Source organism: Colletotrichum gloeosporioides (genome assembly GCF_011800055.1).
Source record: "Colletotrichum gloeosporioides strain Lc1 chromosome Unknown consensus_65, whole genome shotgun sequence".
NCBI classification, from domain to species: Eukaryota; Fungi; Ascomycota; class Sordariomycetes; order Glomerellales; family Glomerellaceae; genus Colletotrichum; species Colletotrichum gloeosporioides.
In genome coordinates, this window is record NW_025544710.1 from 14,814 (window position 1) to 28,873 (window position 14,060).

At 51.7% G+C, this 14,060-nt stretch overlaps 5 protein-coding genes across 5 annotated transcripts; 3 read left to right on the forward strand and 2 right to left on the reverse strand.

The window, feature by feature from the left end:
• Nucleotides 1–841: 841 nt before the first annotated feature.
• On the reverse strand, nt 842–2,253 carry GCG54_00012259 (Metallocarboxypeptidase A-like protein; the record flags this gene model as incomplete). Its single annotated transcript, XM_045412140.1, has 3 exons — nt 842–1,600; nt 1,649–1,685; nt 1,742–2,253. 3 exons carry the CDS (start codon nt 2,251–2,253, stop codon nt 842–844), a joined length of 1,308 nt encoding a protein of 435 aa, XP_045261175.1.
• A 916-nt stretch (nt 2,254–3,169) lies between these two features.
• GCG54_00012260 (uncharacterized protein) lies at nt 3,170–4,626 on the reverse strand (the record flags this gene model as incomplete). Its single annotated transcript, XM_045412141.1, has 6 exons — nt 3,170–3,616; nt 3,712–4,069; nt 4,126–4,314; nt 4,361–4,368; nt 4,449–4,456; nt 4,506–4,626. 6 exons carry the CDS (start codon nt 4,624–4,626, stop codon nt 3,170–3,172), a joined length of 1,131 nt encoding a protein of 376 aa, XP_045261176.1.
• Nucleotides 4,627–6,985: 2,359 nt separating this feature from the next.
• On the forward strand, nt 6,986–8,137 carry GCG54_00012261 (Secondary metabolism regulator LAE1; the record flags this gene model as incomplete). Its single annotated transcript, XM_045412142.1, has 1 exon — nt 6,986–8,137. One exon carries the CDS (start codon nt 6,986–6,988, stop codon nt 8,135–8,137), a length of 1,152 nt encoding a protein of 383 aa, XP_045261177.1.
• Nucleotides 8,138–8,925: 788 nt separating this feature from the next.
• Nucleotides 8,926–10,509, forward strand: GCG54_00012262 (Fumarate reductase flavoprotein subunit; the record flags this gene model as incomplete). The annotated part of the gene is made up of 1 exon (XM_045412143.1): nt 8,926–10,509. One exon carries the CDS (start codon nt 8,926–8,928, stop codon nt 10,507–10,509), a length of 1,584 nt encoding a protein of 527 aa, XP_045261178.1.
• Nucleotides 10,510–11,155: 646 nt separating this feature from the next.
• GCG54_00012263 (uncharacterized protein) lies at nt 11,156–12,030 on the forward strand (the record flags this gene model as incomplete). The annotated part of the gene is made up of 2 exons (XM_045412144.1): nt 11,156–11,423; nt 11,480–12,030. The coding sequence occupies 2 exons, from the start codon at nt 11,156–11,158 to the stop codon at nt 12,028–12,030; spliced, it is 819 nt and encodes a 272-aa protein (XP_045261179.1).
• Nucleotides 12,031–14,060: the final 2,030 nt, after the last annotated feature.

Below are 14,060 nucleotides of genomic sequence, written 5' to 3' on the forward strand. Positions count from 1 at the left end.
TAACTCCTATATAAAGCTTAAGCTAGCTAGGTATAACTAAATTTATAAGTTATTATATAAACTTATTTCCCTTTATTTTAGGAATATAGTTAATATAGGGATATACTCTCTTTATTTTAAAAGATAGATACTCTAATATAAAGGGCTAATTATAATTTAAATTTATATACTATATTATGTTATTAGTACTACTTTTATTAACTTACTTAAAGCTATTAGTATTAATCTTATATATTTCCCCTTACCTTAATAAACTAGAGTAGGTAGAGAATATATATATTAATATTAAATATTTCTTCCCTATATATTATATATAGTATAAGAGGGTATCTCCTACTTACTCTATATAATATATAAGGTATTAAAACTATTACCTCTAAAGTATTTAATATACTATAGCTTAAAAATAATTAATATATTAATATCTTATAGATTTACTATTAGAGTATACTATATAGTATAAAGATAGGATAAGTTAGGATAGTAGGACTTTACTTTACTTTATTTTTTAAATCTCTTTTATTATTCTACCCTAATCTATATATATACTTAGAATAGATAGACACTAGAGCGTCTTTTACTTAGTTCTAAGGCACTATAGATATTAAATAAATATATATATATATATATAACGACGACGAGCGTAGCGATAATGATAATAAGTTAGAGTATATTGCGATAGAAAAGATAGTTGCTCTAGGAAAGGAAAATTAGGCATCTTAATTATTTCTAATTATACTTATAGAAATGTGAAACCCCCATGTGGATTTAAGAAAAACATGATATGCTTATTTTCCAACAGCCTGGGATCCCAGTCACTGTTGGTATCCGCAGTATTTGCTCACGCAGGACCGATACCGTCAAAAAAGACCTCGTCTAGCAGCGGAAATAAGGCACTCTGGCCGACCCATTGCTCCTCAGCAGCGCCTCTGATACGCTCAGGTGGCAGAATAAAGCCATAGTCCCCCGTATCAGGAAGCTCAATGGTGTACGAAAAGTCAGCACCACCGATAGCATAGACGTGGTCTGGAGCAGCTCCGGTGGTTGTGTACAGCGTAGCACCACTGGGGCCAAAGGTGAAGGTTGTGCGCCGCTCGGAGCTGTCCCGGATGACCTCGCTCAGGATTGACGCTGCCTTGGTCCACTTTCCAAGCTCGGGAGCATACCACTCCTCCTTCGATCCGAAGGGTGAAAGGATGTACTGGCCGTAACTGTGCCAGTCGATGAACAGTTTGATTCCAGCCGCGTCACGGAGTTTGCGGACGTAGGCATCGAGACCTTGGTTCTCAATGGTGTCGGAATGTCTCTGGCCTCGGTAAGCTTGGGCGCAGGCGTTAGTCGAAGCACCAAGCGAGTTGACGTCCCATCCGTACTCCCAGTTCCTGTTGATGTCTGTACCATAGCAGGACTGGTTCTGCGGCGGCGGTGGAGGCGGCGTACGGGTCTTTCGCCAGAGACGGTCAACTTCCTGGGAGTACGCAAAGCCGTCGGGGTTGACGATGGGGAAGATGTGGAAGTCGTAAGTGTTCAACCAGGAGTCCGTGGTATTGGTGGCGTTCTTGTGGGTGTTGATGAGTTGGAGAGTCAGGTACTCAACCACCTTGATCAACTTAGCTGGATGGTCTGTGACTTTCCACGGTTAACTCACCTTGGACGTAATCCATTCTCGGGCATGCACATTGCCACTGAAATGACGTTAGAGTCTGTTCATATCATCATACTACGACAGTACGCAACCTACTGGTAAAGTACAGCCGGCTTTCCGGGACCCTCGTCTCCCCAAAGATGAATCCCTTGGATTGTCCGATTCTCATAGGAGTGGCCGGCGGTAATCAATTCCGAGTTGTCGGGGAAAGACTCGTGGAGGTCCTTAATGTACTGGATATGGTCGGCATACGGATGGTAGGAGTCATACCATGACAGATCGTCGACGTCACGCTTGTATGTACCCCTGAGCTGAGACTCTGCTGTGATAGACTCGCCGAGATCTTTGTGAAGCACGCGGTAATCTAGACCCTGGGCCTCAATATTTGGGATCTGGTCAGGAGAGATCACGATGTCGATGTGAGTGTCGATATCGTGGTTCCATTGTTCGTGAGGGATTGTCGAGAGCTTTTGTTGGACGGAGGCCAGTTTGCTCAGAGTCTTGACGCGGAGAACTTGGTACCCTTCATACGAGATTGCGCCTCGCTTTTGAACGGAGAGCCCCGCGACGAGGGAGGCTACGAGTGAGACGACGAGAATGGGCTTCATCGTGGCAACTGAAGCACGGTAACGGTCTATAGCGGTGCACCCAAAGGGGATTGAGGCGAGGGGGCATGGGATCAGGGACAATCGGGATGCCTTTAAGTAACTCACCACCAACCTTGCATCAACAGGGTGCGCCTCTTGGCTGCAAACTGCAAAAGGAAAGTTCGACGGGAAGAAGGTAAGCGCCAAGCCTGTCCCCCATTGTATGATGATGGTGTGCTTTCAAGAACAAGGGTGTATACCAATGGCAGTTTTTGCGCTCTGAGCATGCACTTCCCAGGACTTGGCTAGAAAGGCCCAAAAAAGCGTTCTTTTCCCAGAGATTCGCAATGACGTAAACCATCAGGGTCACCTTCCACATGGAGCTAGCAAATGCATGGCGTTTCTCAGCATACTGGGACTTTTTAGAATTCGCGATTTTTATTGATCATGGCGTTTTCGATTTTGTATTTCAATTGATCTCCTCCATGGTAATTCTAACAGGGAAATTCTGTGGGATCCATTCTTGGATGATCTCGGGAATCATTCGAGGTCGTGTCTGCCTGGCATTGCCAAGACGCTATCTGCAGGGAGCTTTTGATAACATTCGATCCAACTTGCCATCATCGCCTAAGGTTGCCCGAAGTTTCCGAGAGGTCGGTCTAGTCTATAGTGTGGAAAGGTGTGGTCACTATCATGAAAACCGTTATCACATGTTTTCCAGGCTGCATTGGCTTACTGATTTTGTAATTGCCACTCATATTGAGATTGGAGTGAAGGACTTTCAGGTCCACGATTGACGCATTCGTGAAGTTCCACGTCCCATGACTTGGAGGAACAAGTGGCTCTCCTGTCCCTTTAATGGAGTGGAAACGTACGCTATTAGGTATATACAAGACCACCTGTTCAACTTCTCTGATCGACTCTGACAACGCCACTCTTAGAGTTCATCGTGAGTATCGGCCTTCTCTGTCGCGTCTTCGACATTGGCCTTAGAGGCTCCCTCTCGGTTCTCCTTCTGTTCCTCGGCCTGGGCCGGAGCCACCTCATCGTCTGCATCAACCTCGACGACTTCCAGGATCGTCTCTCCATCCCATGGTTCGATGTTGCCTTCAGAAATATCGGTGATGAATGTTTCCACGGCATCGATTGTGATCTCTCCAGTGAACGGGAATACTTGGCCAGTGGCTGGGTTCTGCAAAGCAACAGCGTCTTCGATGTTTGTGGGCAGGCCGAACATTGCAGGCATCTCAGGGTACTCGGTCAAGTCGACGGTGACAAAAGTGATGTACTGGTGATACTTCTTGGCCAAGGGGATGACAGCGGAGCTCCATGCGTCCAAAAACTGGTCGATCCTGGCGAAGAAGTAGACCAACGACTTGCCCGCCTACATCTCGGTCAGCAATCACGATAGATCCGGGGGGGGGGGGGGGGGGGGNCGGGGGGGGGGGGGGGGGGGGGGGGGGTATTGAGGGAACAGACATTGAGGTATTCCGCCTCGTTGCGCCTTGTCAATCGCGGTACCAACGGCGCCGCGCACTTCTTGACCAGCTTCTCCATGGCATCGACCTCGTCTAGCTCTGACGACATTTGCATCGCACCAATGGCATTATTCCAGCATGTAATTCGGCCCGGGGATTCGGGAACGTCGGTCAAGCCGAAAGCATAGCGATCGTGGAAGCGCTCGGCGAGATCATTGTACCGGTCGCGTAGGGAGGATTCTTCGGTGGTGAATTGGCCGAGCACGACAACGTCGTCGCTGCTCCGGAAGGAGGACAGGGTCTGCTTCTCGACGGGGGTTATGACGGGTCGGTTCATGCGGTTGACGAAGGCGCCGATTCTGCGCAGACTCGTTAGCTGGGAGTGACAAGAGGTCAAGTCTAGGACCTGACGTACTCGGAGCCCTTCCGGGAGCCACGGTAGTGGTGTTTCGTGCCGTCGGGGCGGTAGAATCGGATCGCGGGGAAAGAAGCGACGTCGAGGTCAGCGCAAAGGTCGGGCGAGGCTTCGCAATCGACGGAGAGGGCAGTCGGGATCGCATCCTCGACGGCACCCCAGTGCGGCTCGAGAGCTTTGGATGCATCGCTGGTATGGTTAGAGATGGTTCTCAAAGGCGCGGCGCACAACGTACGTAGAAGGCTTGTCGGGTCAGTATGTTGCGTGCTAGAATGATATCGTTGAGCTGCTCGGAGCTGCTGGGACATTTATGGCGAGCTTACCGCGACAACTATCCAAGCGATCAGCGTAGGTCCAAAGCTCCAAGGAAGTCAACTTACAGGCAATCAGACTGTATTCATTGGTGGCAATCGCATCACGAACTTGAGCTTCTGCTTTGTGTTGCCAGCCCAAGCTGGTACCAGCGAGCGCCAGCAGCGGCAAGACAAGCTTCAGAGACATTCTAACGAGTGCGACGGTGACGTATGAACACAGTGGCCGGATGCCGAAGAGAAAGAGGCGAAGAAAAAGGCCACTTCAGAGCTCGAGCTTGAGGAATTGACTCGCTGCGGCGGGGAACCCTAGCTGCCCCTTGCACCCCTGAATTTAGATGAACCGCCGTTTGATCGCCTTCAGGGGGTGGGGAATCAGCGCCGAAGCATGAACGGTGTCCTAAATTCCAGATTCTAAAGCACGGGTTTGCAATAAGTCTACCACCATCAGCTTCGAAATGATGTAAATGGTGAGAACAAGAGCGGAAGCGTGCTAAGCCGGGCCGAATCTTCAACTGAGATGTTCAACGCCGCTGTGGGGCTACCGGTCTTGGGGCCGAACGCATGTCCTGGCCGGTGAATCGCCAGCAACTCCGGAGGCACGGCCGTAGTCTCTGGATCGGGCGTGCATCAATGTTCCCCGGTCTTTACCCGCGGCATTAGTCGAGTGCTTCGAACATTGTCCTTCGACTTATTATTCGGTCCATCTTCCAGCGCATTCAGCTATCAAACGCATGCACGCCTCTCCTTCAATGGGGTGGAAGTTCTTCGACTAGACGCTCACCGGTATGGATCCCACCTTCGCCTATTCCATAAGAGGAAACCTGTTCGTCGAAGTCTTGTCGACGTCGACAGCGAATTGGCTTCGAGCATGACACGCATCGAGTCTCCTGCGACGATGCCTCCATTCCCGCACAGCACGCTTCCTGGGCCGTCAAGTAGTGCTCAGGCACAGGGCTGGATTGACAAACGCCATTGTACGATAGTATCCTCCTGGCTTCGACTGATGAGTTCAAGATCGGTTAAGATTAAGGTTTCCTAGGAGCCGTTTGCCGGCTGATCCCAACCTTATTCAACCCCATGGCATCGCCCCCACGAACCGGCAAAAACGTGCCGACTTGACAAAGTCTAGACCAACGCGAAGAGAGCCCACTATGGATTGTAACACGAATCAAGCAACTGAGCTTGCAACGCAGCTGTCAGCGGAAGCTTGATTCATGCTCAGCGGCTACTTCAACTAGCAGACACACTCAATGCAGGAAGAACTCGGTGTGAGCTGGCCGGCATGTAGCCCCGCTTTCCATCACCGGCAGGCAGCAAGATCGTGTTTGGGTAACACGAGAGGCTGAGCAAACGCTAAGGGTGTGATGACAACCCGGCAGCCGGAAGAGTGATGACATGCAGACTGCAACACCAGCTCGCCTCGATTGCGCAGTGAATCGACCTGGGAGCTGCATTCTTTGACAAATAGGTAGACATGTCTTAGTTCACACAGGCTGCTATCTTGCAAAAGCCGGAGACCCAATCGTTCTTCGACGTCAAGACAGCATTACGGTGTCTCCTCCTTGAGGGGTCCTGTCTCGGGCCGTGTCAAGAGCAAACGTGGGAATCTCTTCCCCTCATTACGCCCGTATTCGCCCGCACTAACGGACATAACGATGCCTCCGGCACGGGAATGCAGGTCTATCCGTTGGTGCATGCTCGCTCCCGTCAGCCCCTCACCCACGCGGGCCACCCGCTCGACTCCACCCGCAGACGCGATCCGACATGGGCGCTCTCGATGCCATCATCTTGCCAACCTCCATTACCAATCGCTGCTTCCCGAGGACCGGGTAGGCCTAACCGGGGCATCTCGTTTGCCCAGCCAAGCAGCCCCCTTGGGCGCGCAAACACGGGGTTTTCAGCTGGCATTGATCGGAGCCATCGGGGGAGTAACCGAGTCGGACAGGAAGTGCAGAAACGCCTCGGTTGCATGCATGACACGCAGCGAATGACGATGCGTGGAAGCCCAACCCCGACATACGCGCTCAATCGAGAGCCAACGTTGTTTGTTGCTGTTTGACACCTTTGCATTTTCTTTGCTTTTTCCTCCACATAGGCTGACGGGACGCCCAATGAACCTAATCTCGCTCCAACCGTTGGCAGCGCCTCAACTGTCGGCTGCAGACTGAGACAGAGCGCCCGCCGCCCTTCGCGCTCCTCAACGGGGTGCATGGCGGAACGGCGTGTCTCTGTGCCCGCTGCGTCATTGAAAGGCACGTCACTGGCCGGTCACCTCTAGCCTAAGCGAGAGATGAGATTTTATTTGTGAGGAATCGAGCAGCGAAACGGGAAGGACCGCGAGGTTTCACCGCATGACGGTCCTTTTCGTACGATGACACCCCTTCCCTCTTAAAGACCGTTTGTCTCGGTCAGACAGAAACCTGGCGCCTGCTCGTCTGCTTCTCTGAAAATCTCTGCGGCTACCTCTGCGTCCCCACGTTTCGTCCTGTCAGCTTTCTTCAGCGTTCATCCGTGCGAGAACTTGACGGCGATATCTGTGGAACGACATGGCATCCGCGTTCATCGAGCTGGCCACGGGCCCTTCAAGGACGGAGCCGTCTATCCCAAGCCCTCCCGCTTCTATCCCCAGTCCTCCCGCTGATCCACAGCCTTCGAGAACGGGACCGTCTGTCCGGGATCCTGCTGCCGACCCACAGCCTGGAGTGGCTACAGATACGCGGATTGAACCGAACCCGGATCTAGATGGTGGAGATGATAACGACGATGCAGACTCCGCGATCGACGCCCAGAGTATTGTGTCGTCTACAGCGTCGCTGTCCGAGAGTATCTTCGACTATCGCAAGCTTCATGGCCGGACGTACCAGAATAGCAAGACGACGGAGTACTGGGCGCCGAACGATGAGCAGCAGAATGACGGACTGGACATGATCCATAACGCACTGCTGATGCTTCTGGACGACGAGCTCTTTCTGGCGCCAATTGGGGATAATCCGCAAAGAGTTCTGGACGTCGGCACGGGGACGGGGATTTGGGCAATCGACTTCGCAGACCAGTACCCGGACGCTGAGGTTCTTGGCACCGATATCAGTCCCATCCAGCCAACGTGGGTGCCTACCAACCTCCGCTTCGTTCTGGATGACTGCCTCCTCGACTGGATGTGGCCGGAGGATCACTTTGACTTCGTCCACCTGCGGTGTCTTTACGGTAGCATACCAGACTGGGTGAGCTTATACCGGTCAGCTTACCGGCACCTCAAGCCTGGCGGTTGGGTCCAGAACCTGGAGTTCGACGCCAACGTTCAATCTGACCACATCCAGCTCCCGCCAGACCATGTTTTCCACGAATGGAGGCGCATCTTTGACGAAGGCGGCGAGAAGATGGGGCGTTCCTTTTCCGTCTCCCGAGGACATACAATGAAGCACAACATGGAGGCGGCTGGGTTCGTCGACGTCGTGGAGAGAAAGATCAAGGTCCCCATGCATGGCTGGCCGAAAGATGAGAAGCTTCAACACGCGGGTCTCCTGATCAACATGGCCTTTGACCAAAGCCTTGAGGGGTTTGCCATGTTCCTGATGACTGAGATTCTGGGATGGGATCCAGTACAAGCGACGGTTCTTGGGGCGCAGATGAGGAGAGAAATGAAGAAGAGGTCCAACTATGCTTGGTGCGAGACGTACGTGTCCCTACGGGCGCAATGAATATGATGAATATGACTGACTGAGTTTCCAGAACGATTGTCTATGGGCGCAAACCAGCGATCTTCTGAAGGGATCTGGGGAGACGACCAAGAAGAGACTAATACAGATCAGAGATACAGAATCTTCCAAGTTTGCCCGGCTTGCATCAGTCCGGTAGCTCTACCAGGAGGAAGACTGGGGTTTTCTTTTCTGAACGAGAATCGTGTCGACAACAACCATTATCATCAGCAAGAACGCCCATTTCCATACGCGCCATACCCCAATAACAAACAGCCTTGATTAAAAAAAGGAAAAAAGCCAAAGCCTGTTCAATTTCATAATCCCTCAGCCAACTGCCTAGCCATCTCGCCAACGTCGATAGCGATGTGTTGCCACGCGGATGCATCCGCCCGATCAATCACACGAAATTTATCATGTACATGTTGTTTGATTCAGTCGCCATGACCTATTTGTTTCAATATGCCATGCAATCGCCGCCGATGCGAACTCTTTGATGTTTTGAGCGCACCTTCGGTCAACGTCCGGTCATCGGCACGTCGTACCCGGCGGATGTGTCCGAAGTGCAGTGACCTGCTGCCCCTCCCCCGCTCCCCCGCATGAGGGGCAACTCCCCGTTCCCGCGGGAGTGACGACGGGACTCACTCCCGTTTCCGGAATATTAAATGTATTTTTGACAAACTTCCCACTGATTAAGAACACTTCTTGTCCTTGAAACTAAATTAGCGCAATCTCACGATTCGGTTTCAAATCGTCGTCTTCGCCCGGCTCTTCGATTTCCCATCGCTGTCATGCCTCTGCCCAGCACCGAATGTGACGTTCTCGTCGTCGGCAGCGGCAACGCGGGATTCTCCGCCGCGCTGTCCGCCGCTGAAACGCAGTTGCCATCCGGCCAAAAGCCAACTGTCCTGCTAATTGACAAATGTCCTGAAGAATGGGTCGGGGGCAATTCTTATTTCACTGCCGGCGCCTACCGGACAGTCCACGATGGCCTCGACGATATCCTCCCGCTTGTCAACAACGTCGACGACGAAAAGGCGACTAAAATTGACTTGGCGCCTTACACGATTGGAAACTTTGCGAAGGATATGGAAAACGTCTGCGCGGGGCGTTCGGATAAGGAGCTCTCTCGAGTACTGATCACGGACTCGAGATCTACCGTGAAGTGGCTTGCGGACCATGGCATCCGATTCCAGCTATCCTTCAACCGTCAGGCATACGAAGTTGACGGGAGGTTCAAGTTCTGGGGCGGGCTGTGTCTCAAGACTGAGGATGGGGGCAAGGGTCTCATCGCGGATCATCTAGCTGCGGCTAAAGCCAGTGGTGTGCTCTTCTCTTGGGGCACTGGGCTGAAAGGGGTCAGACGACAAAAAGGGGGTGGGAAGCATCGCTATCTGGCTACGGTTCTTCACGATGAAGTGGAGCAGGTCGTTTCAACAAATGCGATTGTTTTCGCCGCTGGCGGGTTTGAGTCGAACCCACGGATGCGCAGCCAGTATCTTGGACCTGGGTGGGATATGGCCATGGTTCGAGGAACTCCTTATAACATGGGAGATTGCATCGAACTGGCCATTCGAGATCTCGATGCTTTGCCAGTGGGCAACTGGTCTGGGTGCCACGCCACGTGCTGGGATGCGAACGCCGATCCGTCGGTGGGCGACCGCGAGGCATCCAACGAGTACACCAAGTCCGGATACCCTCTAGGTCTCATGATCAACGTCGAAGGAAATCGGTTCGTCGACGAAGGTGTTGCCATGAGAAACTACACATATGCCAAATTCGGCCGTGCGATTCTTCAGCAGCCGGATCACGTCGCCTTCCAAGTTTGGGACGCTCGAACGACACCGTGGCTTCGATCTGAAGAGTATCGCCCAGAGAGACTAAAAGATAATCGCTTCGAAGCGGCAACAATTGAAGGGCTCGCAGACATCTTATCTTCGAATGGACTCAAGGATCGTGAAAAGTTCCTCAGCACTTTGCACAATTACAACTCTGCAGTATATGCGTTTCAGCAGGAAAACCCATCCGCGAAGTGGGATCCTTCTGTTCTGGACGGCGTTTCGACACAATCATCAACGAAGCAACTGCCATTGGACAAGTCGAACTGGGCACTTCCTCTGGATAAGGGTCCGTTTCTTGCCGTCAAGGTGACTTGCGGCGTTACGTTTACCTTTGGCGGGCTCAAGGTCGACGCTGAGAGTGCGCAGCTAATCAGTGCCACAACAAGGAAACCCATTCCAGGATTATTCTGTGTTGGTGAGATGATGGGAGGCCTCTTCTATCAAAACTATCCGGGTGGCAGTGGGCTGACTTCCGGTGCTGTCTTTGGTCGGAGGGCAGGCAGAGCTGCCGCGGTGAGTGGCGGGGAGGTTTAACCGGCATTGATCAGCTTTGTGTCGTCATTCCATACATTATATGCAAAATATATATCTGGATACCTATCAACGAGAAATATCAGAAGGTCCTCATTTCCAGACTCTCCCGTTGATATGTGGGTTTTAGTCCAAGTAGAAGATGGCACGATGATGAAGACCCTTGTTCGCTCACGTGGATGAGTACCTCCTAGTCAGTCCCTGTCCTCGAAACATCTGGGTTTGACCCCTTTATGCAAGATTCGAATGAACTCTTTCATTATACCAACGCCGTTTTCTCTTTGTAGTCAAGCGAAAGTGACATAATCAAGCAAAGCATAGAAGGGGCATGTGTCGTTGGGCCAGTTCTTGCCTTTCGAGTGAGTGGGAGGCAGGTGCCTGGTCGGATCCTTCCACCATTGTATTGCACCTTCCTTCTTTTGCAGTTTCCCTTTCATACTTGGGCAGGCACACCGCATCGTCTGGAAGGTGGCAGAATTCTCACGCCTTCCGGTGCAGATCTCGGGTCTCTCGGGCCTCTTTCGCCCAACTTCAACCTCTTCAACCCATCTGCATCATCCCACATATGGCGAACTGCGCTGGACGACCTTGATCTCCATCAAGTTCACGCTTCCCACTGCATCCGATACGAGGCAAAAGCATTTTCGACATGGCCAAGGCGGAGGAGCGCCGCCTGACCGACGTGTCAATCTCGTGGACCGACGCCTCTGGCCAGCGCCTCCAACTTGGGCCGTCCAAGGACGTCAAGACTACACTCCTTCTACGAGAGGACCCCAAGACATGGGGTTGGATCCAGGTTACATTCCCAAGCACCGACATCGCCCATGCCAGACGGAAATCCAAGGGCGCCAAGCCCCGACTCTTGCCCACGCCTGACCGCAACATCTTCATCGACTTGCTTCCTCCAAACATTGACGGTACTGTCCTATCTTCCCCTTCTCGAAGGAAAACATACCTAACCTCGGCAACCTAGTGTTTGCCACCACCTTTCAGCCCCGTGACGAGCCCGACTCTGTTCTCGTCGTCGATGTAACCCTGGAAGACCCCGATGTGGTCTGGATCAGAGCTCGAGATGCCGGCTCGGTTGCCCTCAACGATGCCCAGATGGAAGCTGTCCACCTCTTGGAGTTATTCTCCGAGACTTCCCGACTCAGAATTTCCGTTCCTTCCGACAAGAAAGTCAAGAAACACAGCTGGGACTGGGACAAACACTTTGCCAATGACACAGCTAGAACGGCGTACAACTACGGCTTCGTTGTCGACAAGCGCCGCCGCCGTGGATTGAGGAAGCCTCGTCGAGAGGCCGATTGGAAGAACTATTACATCAGAGGACAGTCTCCGCGGCAGCCTGTTCAGACCAGGCTTCCCTTCAACGTCAAGAAAAGTGGCAAAGATGTCGGAATGGCTAGCCTTTCTGACGGGCTCGTTGCACCACAGAACAACAACCTCGAAGACAAGGCTTTCCGTCTGGGTGCCCCCGACGACAAGCATGCAAAAGGGAACGATGGAATCAACAGCGAATAGCACGGCTTCTAGCTTGAAAAAGACGACGGTCAACAACAATTCTATCTTTCTATGGTATCTTCTATCAACAGGCTTGGTTGCGTGGCGTTTTGACCGTCGGAAATTGTGGCAGTGGGATGGTCTCTTAAGCCAAGAGGTCCGGCGAATTTTTCACATGGCATTGCTGGGAGAAATTGTGTTGAAAATTGCGACTTTCGACATTTTCAGTTACACCCATCTTGACAGTTAGGTAGAAGACGACGTATATAATTCAAGGCTAATCTCGGTCAACCGGATGCATCACCTTCTTCGTCTCCCTACCGGATTTTACAGATTCTCGCACTCACGTAGAAGTATGGATAATGTGTTGAGCATTGAACAGAAGGAACCTGAACTTGCCCATTTCTTCCCATTGCTTGTATTTTGATAATTTGGCTGACGGGGACGTATTAACCACGTCGTATACACGCTGGAATCATTTGCTGCCGACGTCTTGGTCCCCGTGCGTCTGCATCGTCGTCATCGTTGTCCAGATTCCAGCCTCGATTTTCCGCGAGGGTAGGAATTGCATTACGAGCTAGAGCTACCCATGGTACAGTATTCAGAGAAGGCGATTTGGGGGTTTGGAGCATCCGGGATTGACTACCAACCAATGAAATATGATTGCCGTGCCATCTCCATCAACCTTCGAGTTTAATCTTTCGAGGAACAAAATTGCATGGTCACCAGACAACCCAGTCGGATGCATCCGAGTTTGGGAAACCCCCTCCATGAGCATCTAAGCATTTGCCTTTTCATCGGGATGTTTTGCCCGACGTTCATGATCCTGGCACCCTGGACATCCCATTCCATCCCTCTGTCATGGTTGTCATTGGTTGCGTCAGCGATCGTTCGCCAGATCTGTTCCTTGTACGCGACTGTCCAGCTTGTATCATGACTCGCCGTGTCCAGGGAATGTCATCTGTCGATCAGGTACGCCCGCCCGCCGTCCGAGGGTGCCGCGACCAGTTTAAGTGGAGTGAGCAAGGCGTAGAGAGCCAGAGATCAACCCAGAGCATGGTTCCTGGCGGGTAACCCGCATGAAACTGTCTAGAACAGATCCGGAAAGACGAGGAACAAACATTTGATTCACAGGCGCTAGTTTGACGGGTAACGATCCATCTAGATGATGAGCTCATGAACTGCTTCACACATCTCGGGACTGCACGGGAACAGCTGGTCACCAGATGATCGACGAGTTTTTTGAGGGGTTTTGTGTGACACTGACAAGCTTGACAGCGGTTCTCTTGACGCGCCTGTTTAGACGACGAGCCCGAGGATAGTACATTCAGACGACACTCAGTCTGCTACGCTGGAGACGTCTCGTGTCCACTTACTCAAACATCGACATTGATCTACTCCGGCTGTTCAACTTACCCCGCCGTTAGGATGTTGCAAACGAGAGCTCGGAAACCTTAATCCTTCAACATGCCCAAAGTAGTTTGACCCCAAAGCATGACTGAACGACAAACTTCAGAATATCGGCACCATTGATTGGGTTTCGCGCAAATTGGCAAGTAAGCTTAAACTTTCATACTCCGTTCACCGGCTGCTAGCGGCGACACGGACGAAGATGGAGGCCGGCCCCATGCCTGATAGGGTATTCGAAGCCGCGAGTGGTGTGCTTTCGGATTCGTTTGCATTGAATCTAGATGATCTTCACCCAATCCTGACACCAGGTCTCCTTGTTTTCTCGGTTGGATTGGGTTTGATATGGCCCCGAGAATCCCACGCCGTTCCGCTCCCCACTCCTCCAACCCCGCCGATCACGATCAGCTGCACCTCGAAAGAATATGGAGTCAGTTGCGTCATAACTACCCGGTAGATGATGTCAAAAAGCTCTTCTGAAGGTCGAGACATCAGCCTCTTTTTGAACTTCGGGGATCCTATTATTCTAGTCATTCCCATTTACCAAAGTTGTCACTAGTGTTTTACAAAGCCATTTTGCTTTGCCGCTTCGCAAAGAATATTTTTGAATCGACGATCAACTAGCGCCTTGAAAGCCCATGATA